The sequence below is a fragment of the Solanum pennellii genome, chromosome 3 (genome assembly GCF_001406875.1).
Source record: "Solanum pennellii chromosome 3, SPENNV200".
NCBI classification, from domain to species: Eukaryota; Viridiplantae; Streptophyta; class Magnoliopsida; order Solanales; family Solanaceae; genus Solanum; species Solanum pennellii.
Window position 1 is genome coordinate 13444014 of NC_028639.1, and position 7470 is coordinate 13451483.

A 7470-nucleotide genomic window follows, 5' to 3' on the forward strand; every position below is an offset into this window, starting at 1 on the left:
TTAGTGCTAAAGATACAAGTTGATACAAATAAGGAAACCTTAATTATTAAAGATACAAGTTGATGCAAATAAGGAAACTTTAATAATTAAGGAAGAAAGTTGTATATAAAAGGGATTGTACAAAAGAAGTAATCCTTGTTTAAATACAATTTCCTTACCTTATTTGATAAGGATTCCAGGCAGCATGAATATCTATAAAAAGAGGACATACGCAGAATAGAAGACCACGGCTTCACAAAGAGAGAAAAGTGAGAATTAATTATCAAACTGAAGTCTTCAAGATCGATAGGTTTGCTACGTTGAAAACATTCTTGAGTTAGAAGGTTTTTAACGTGTAGAATTATCTTCTTGTTTTGTTCTTGATTGTAATTTACAGTTTATTGTACAAAGGGTGGGTTTGGCTCTTTGTAGGGTTGAGTGTTAGTGAGAGTTGTAACAAAAGGTGGGTTTGGCCTTTTGGAGAGATCGATTGGAGTCAATCGAGAGAGGTAGTAGAGATAAGGGTTTCTTGATTATTGAGGTGTAATCACAAAATCTTATAATTGAATTAATAAACCGAGGTTTTTCCTTCCTTGAGTGAGGAAGGTTTTTAATTCAATCAGTGTTTGTGTCTTTACTTAAAAGCAACTTACAAGAACCTGGTTCTTGTTCTGGGGTAAGGTTTCTTCACTGTAAAATACATTTGTACCTGCATGAAGTTATTGTTACAAAGAAAACACATGCACAACCGATAAAAACAGTCAGTATGAGCTACAGTAAACAATATATCAAAAGAGTCCTAAATAATAAACAATAGAGATAGTCACATTCTATTTCACATTATACTTTCATTGCAATTATTAAAAACAATATTTCCATTTGGCTTTTCTTCAATAAAATTTCTAAATATGACTTCACACACCCGCACCCATTCAAAAGAGCACCCAGTGTCAATTGAAATAATCCTTCAAAAAAAAGGTAGAGTTACCGATAAATTTCATATTTTCCAAATGAAGAAATGTGGAAAGTGACAAAGAGAGCCAATATCTTTCTATCATAAATACACATGCCCCATGAATATTCTATATCAATACTATCAAATAGAAATAAATAATGTACCTCTCAAATTCATACATGAAAGATAAATATGTTGTAAAATAACATTAGTCAAAAGGCAAAAAAACAAATAAATATAATAGAGCACAAATAGTTTGTAGCAGTCTAATGTTAAACCAAACAATTTTTTTTTTTTTATGAATATAGAAGAACGAATAGACCCAACAAAGCTAATGCAAATAAAAGAATAGTTGAAAAACTCACTACTGAGAACAATGAAGCTGCAAGCACAACGTCAGTGAACTTCAAAAGAAACTCCACAACCATGGCGATGGAATTAAGGCAAAGTGGATTATGAGGAATTGGGGCTAAGAGATGTTATGAGTAATTTAAGGGAAGACACGTGTTATATTGGGTACATGTGTCTTAAATATCGCACCAAAAGGTACCTTCAATGCAAAAAATAGTACAAATTTGAACAGCTACGTTCGTACAATTGTCATTTTTAAATAACGGGATATATATATATATATATATACACGTATGTTCTACTTCATAATTTAATACAAATATAGAATTTACGGAAAAGTCAGTGGATTCGGCCGAATTCCCATCGGCTACTGTACCTCCGCCTTTGTTATTGACACCTCCTTGTTGTCAGATTTCTAGTTACGGTGTTGATTTTATGGTGTCAATCCTTTTTCATCAGAACGAGAGACAGCGATGGGGTTTATTGATACAACAGATAGGATGGAGAAGAGACGTGGTTGGGTTTATTGGTACGACGGAGAGGGTGGAGAAGTGAGGCGGTTCCTAGTGGCTCGTCGGGGTCGCTGGTGGTGTGTCGGCTTAGGGTTACTGATGGAGTCCCAAATTTTGCTTAATAAATTTAGAAATTATTATTTTTATATATTATTTGATAAAATTTTGTTTAATAATTTTCAAAAAATTAAATAATGAAAATAATTATAACATGTTATTACATTGTGTGCTATGGATTTGATATGTCATTTAATAAAAAGTGAGTGTGCTACACACATGATAAGAGGAATTTAAAAATATCTGTTTGATTGAGTTTAAGGAGTTAGTTGATAAATGATTAAGTAGAAAGATTCAATTTAAATAAGTATAAGGGTCCACCTGATAATTTCGTCAAATTCAAATAATTTTTCTTTTTCTTAAAAGTTTTTATTAGCTTCCCTTAAAATTATAAAATGACTTTTTCATAGTTTATCACTGTCTAGTGGTAATAAAAAAAGAAAAGAAAAGATATCATAATTTATAGACTTAAAAAAAAAAAGCTCTCATTTATATATATATATACTGTAATAGAAGATATATAGATTATATTGGTAGCGATAATAAAAAAAATTGCTACCGCTAACGTTGATAGAGTTGTCCAATTGCGTAAAATCAGGGATTACCGCGGATATGGTTGCCACGTTTAAGAGCATGTGGGGACCTTCTGAAAAATCGAATCCACGACGTCTATAACGTTAGCCTCTGCCCATATTTTGTACTATTATATTCTGCAGCATCATACAAAAATACAAGCCAGACGTGGTTGTACTATTTTTTTTCTTTTTTTCTGCTTGGTCGACGGTTACATATTTGATCTCTATGTAGATAGTAAATATTCCATGACTTTTATGGAATAATTTATAGAATGTTTGAGATGATTTAGTATCTTTTATATATACGTGAATGTGAATTAGGGTTTAAAATTGAGTTTTTTGGGTCCCAATTCAAATTGAACGTAGAGTCTTACATTTCTACAATGAGATTATATAAGTATTGACAAAATTTATAACTTAATTCATATAATCGATTTAGCCATGGAAATTTTTATTACTTCCTATATTTAATCTATTTATCCAGTTTTTATATGACATGATTCTTTTATTTTTTTTAAAAATTTTTTTTCTTTCAATCATGTGATCTTATGTCAAATATATGGAATGTTATTCAAAGTTCAATCTTAATTTTTAACACTCCAAATGAAAATAGAAATTAAAAATTTATTGAGAAACAAGACTGCATTGGCTTTTGTTCTTTTGAATTGACATGTTAAGTACACGTAAGTTAAGACGCATTGTCATATCTTATCACATAAAGAGTCAATTTTGGTTGCTTTTCACCCACAAGAAGTGTGCTAACTCTCCGCTACTTCTTCTTTTTCTTGTTCTTGTATTTATTGATTTGATTTTTGAACAAACATTGGAAGAAGAGTTGATTTAATTATGGAGGATGGCTCCTCAAATATAAGAGTGCGTTTACTAGACAATTGTTATAACAATAACAATGATGGCAGAATTGAAGATAATACTATTTCAGGACCAACCTCTTTTTCAAGAACTTGTTTCAATGGACTCAATGCTTTGTCAGGTTTTACTCTTACTACTTTCTATCTTTCTTCTATTCAATTATAGGCCGAACTAGCTTATTCATCCTTGCGTTAATCAATTCACGTAATTTTGATTAAATTGTTTTATTTATATCAAAGAAGTTATTAAATATGTATTCCCTCTATTTCATTTTATGCGACAGTATTTCCTTTTTGTCAGTTTCAAAAATATTTAAGGGTACAATTCATTTTCTACTCTCGTTGGTCGTCCCACTTAATTTTAAAGGTACTAACCTAATACATTTATGAGGGGAGATAAAAATGAGTTTATTTTTTTGAAGGACAATTTGATAAATATTTCAAAGTTTTCATTATTTCTTAAATTTCATTCCCGGTAAAATATTGCCACATAAAATGAGACGAAGAGAATATTAATTTAAAACTCAATAAATTTGAAAAAAATTAATTCTCGAACCCATAAATCTTTTCTTCACTCTTCCTTTCAAATAGTTACGCTTCCACTCTCGTAAATCTTTTTATTTGTGGTTACTTTTCAACAAATGATTTTAAAGTTTTTTTTTTGTTTAAATATAATAGGTTTAATTGTAATATTTATTTTATGTGTAATGAGATCAATAGACTTCTCTTTTAGAAATTTAAATTTCAGACAAAAACAATTGGGAGAGATTATTACGTAAACCTATATAAACCTTTCATTTTATTTAATTATCTGGTTCAACTACCAAAACTAAATTTTTACCATTTTAGCCTTATTTGTATTTTACTAATATAATCCATTTCTATTGAATACTTATTCTCAGAGGCAACCAATAGACAATATTATAGATATTTATAGTTGATTATAGAGTACTAAAGGTAAAAGTATATGTTAAAGGAATATATGTAATATGTTGGGGGGGGGGAGGGGGGAGGGGATAGGTAATATGTTGATTGTTGGGGCTAAAAAATGTCTAAGTTGTTCATTTCAACCTTGCAGCTGTGGGTTTGAACCTTGGTGATTGCACTATAAATAGATAAAATACCCTGGTAGGGCCTTATTTTTGTAAACAAATGTCTTTCTCTACACGTTTTTGTTATTTGAGTGATTAGCCTTTGGCATGTTCAGGTGATCTTGAACAATTCTTATACTCATATTGTTTTAGTTTGTCAATTTATTTAGCTTTTTTCAAAAATGGTACTCTTTAGTCCCAATATTATTTATTATATAAATAATTTATTAAATAATTACGTAATACTGATATTTTAATTATTAGTTCACATATATAAGAAAAATTCAACAATAACTATATTTAAAATTTATAGAGGGAAATATACTAGACTTTTTTTCTTCATAAGTTCATGTGACAGATTATGCCAAATATGGGTTGTGTCAAATAGCACACTCCTAATCATATCTGCTGTCTCTGTGCCTTTTTGTTTGTTTGTTGTTTTGTTTTTAAGTAGACCTATATATACCTTATTTGACAATTACAAAAGATAAATTTATGTTTTCAAGGTTTCGATCCTATTGGCTGATTGAGACACGTCTTAGTATAATATTGGCAGATTATGCCAAATGTATTCTCTAAATTAATAAAAAATTTATACCTAAGTTTTTTTTTTCTTTCTAAGTGACAAGTAAAAGAAAATAAGATAGTAACTATTAGATGCTTTTTTTGGGTCAGGAGTTGGTATACTTTCAGTACCTTACGCATTAGCATCAGGAGGATGGTTAAGCTTAATATTTTTCTTGATTATCGCGATCTCAACGTATTACACTTCCTTATTAATTCAAAGATGCATGGACATTGATCCAACCATAAGAAATTACCCTGACATTGGGGAACGCGCCTTTGGAACTATGGGAAGAATGCTTGTCTCCACGACGATGAACGTTGAACTTTACATGGTTGTAACAGGTTTCTTGATTTTAGAAGGAGATAACTTGCAAAACTTATTTGGACAACTTCAAATATTTGGACTTGATGGAAAGCAATGTTTTGTGATTATTATAAGTCTTATTATTCTGCCTACAGTTTGGTTGAACAATATGAGCATCCTTTCTTATATATCTGCAAGTGGAGTACTGGCATCTATTGTGTTACTTGCATCTATTTTATGGGCTGCTTTGTTTGATGGCATTGGATTTCAAACAAGTCAAACTCACTTTATTAATTGGAAAGGGATGCCAACTGCTATTAGCCTATATGCCTTCTGTTATTGTGCTCATCCAGTTTTCCCAACCTTATATACTTCCATGATAAATCCAAAAAAATTCTCTAAGGTATATAACATCACTTTTTCCTATTTTTAGTATAATTTGACATGTTACAACATATCGTCTGTTTTACTTATTATAATTTGACAAGTTATAACATATATAGTTTAACTTGTTGTAGCATGTTGTTAATTTTATTTACCATGTTACTAAATTTACTACAGCTATAGGAATTATCCCTTTTGTCTCAATTTATGTGGCCTTAGCCAATTTGATGACATTGAAATTTGTGGTCTACAATATTACTATTTCTTTGATTATAAACTATTTCATTAAGAGTTAAATTGTTTTTTATTATAGAAACTAATATTTTTTTAGACGGATTAAAAGTAAAATATTCTATATAAATTGAGACTAATGTTGCAATTTATAATTATCTTTTTAGGTGACTTTGGTAGTCTAAAATATTATGCTTCTAGGAAATTAAATTCTTTTTGGGCTGACTTATTAGTGCAATTAAAATATTATATTTAGTTATATGTTTAAGGAAAACTAAATCTTTTCCACAATTAGGTCATAATGTATGTATCGAACATAAACTTTGTTATTTTTTATCTTTTATATGGCGAGTAAGTATTCATTTGTACCAAATTACTTGTTCATTTTTTTTAGTTATTCCTAATTATTATTTATTTTGACGAATCAAGAAAGGGCAAATACTTTTTACCCTCAATTAATTACTTTAAAGAAGATAAACTTTTTGAAAATTTTAAGGTTTTAATTTCATCTAGTTTATAATTAATAGGAGTAAAATAGTAAATTCATTATGTCAATAATTATTTTATGTCAATTCAAAAGTGACAGTTAATTAGGGAGACAGAAGAAATACCTAATAATTAATTTTGTTGCTAAAAATCATTATTTGCAGGTGATGTTTGTTTGCTTTCTACTTTGCACCATCAGCTATGCATCAATGGCCATAGTTGGATATCTGATGTTTGTTCCAAGTGTACTTTCCCAAATAACCTTAAACCTCCCCACCAATAAAATCAGCTCAAAAGTTGCAATTTACACCACACTAGTCAATCCAATTGCAAAGTATAGCTTGATGATAAAACCACTAGAAAATAGTTTGGAAAATCAACTTCCAATTCATTACAAAACAAGGGTATGCAGCCTACTTATAAGAACAACTTTAGTAATCAGTACTGTCATTGTAGCATTAGCTATCCCCTTTTTTGGATATCTCATGTCACTTGTTGGAGCATTTTTGAGTGTCACAGCTTCCATAGTACTACCATGTTTGTGCTTCTTGAAGATCTCTGGGATTTATCAAAGACTAGGATTTGAGCAAATATTTATAGTGGGGATTGTGATAATGGGCATAGCCATTATGCTTGTAGGTACTTACACTTCTGTCTTACAAATTATCAGTCATTTGTAAGTGAAATATTTCACATAGTTACTTTTCTTATGGATTTGATTTTTATATCGATGTCCTAATAACTACTCTCTTCCTTTTAATTTTTACTTCTTACTTACGGTTTAGAAAATAATGTTTTTCTTTCTTTGTAGGCAATGTTCTGACTCCCTACACACAAGTGTATGCAGTCATCCAAATAGTACAGACTGATTTAGTCAAAGTATCTTACCCAAGAGACTTGTGATTTAACAAAAAAAAAATTAATCTAGAGAGAAATTTAAATATTATTTCTTTCTATGAGTAAAATTTAACGAATAAAAACAAATAAATGTTGTAATCACAATTCGAGAGAGATTCCAGGGTTACATCTTTGTTTCACAATCATGTAAGTCATTTGATTTCATCAACTAGTTTATTTATCTAGTTGTTGATTTACAGGGTTAATAACAA

At 29.7% G+C, this 7470-nt stretch overlaps 1 protein-coding gene and 1 long non-coding RNA gene across 5 annotated transcripts in view; one reads left to right on the forward strand and one right to left on the reverse strand.

Annotated features, from left to right (window-relative positions):
• The window catches only part of LOC114076406, a 14973-nt gene extending 13078 nt beyond the window's left edge, over window positions 1-1895 (reverse strand). For 3 of the 4 annotated variants that reach the window (XR_003577304.1, XR_003577300.1, XR_003577301.1), the window contains exons 1-2: window positions 1300-1895; window positions 159-688 (exon numbers count right to left, since the gene is read on the reverse strand). This is a non-coding gene — a long non-coding RNA (uncharacterized LOC114076406). The remainder of the gene's footprint in view (window positions 1-158; window positions 689-1299) is intronic. The other variant, XR_003577303.1, reaches the window with a different exon arrangement.
• Window positions 1896-3128: 1233 nt separating this feature from the next.
• On the forward strand, window positions 3129-7121 carry LOC107012942 (amino acid transporter AVT1J-like). The gene is made up of 3 exons (XM_015212914.2): window positions 3129-3420; window positions 5065-5663; window positions 6526-7121. Exons 1-3 carry the CDS (start codon window positions 3276-3278, stop codon window positions 7039-7041), a joined length of 1260 nt encoding a protein of 419 aa, XP_015068400.1. The 5' UTR covers window positions 3129-3275; the 3' UTR covers window positions 7042-7121.
• Window positions 7122-7470: the final 349 nt, after the last annotated feature.

Bases quoted from the DNA above. Each gene is read 5' to 3' on its own strand.
- LOC107012942 (XM_015212914.2), top strand. From the start codon at position 3,276: ATGGAGGATGGCTCCTCAAATATAAGAGTGCGTTTACTAGACAATTGT. The intron at 3,421-5,064 runs GTTTTACTCTTA...TTTTTGGGTCAG, and splicing joins TGGACTCAATGCTTTGTCAG to GAGTTGGTATACTTTCAGTA. The intron at 5,664-6,525 runs GTATATAACATC...CATTATTTGCAG, and splicing joins ATCCAAAAAAATTCTCTAAG to GTGATGTTTGTTTGCTTTCT.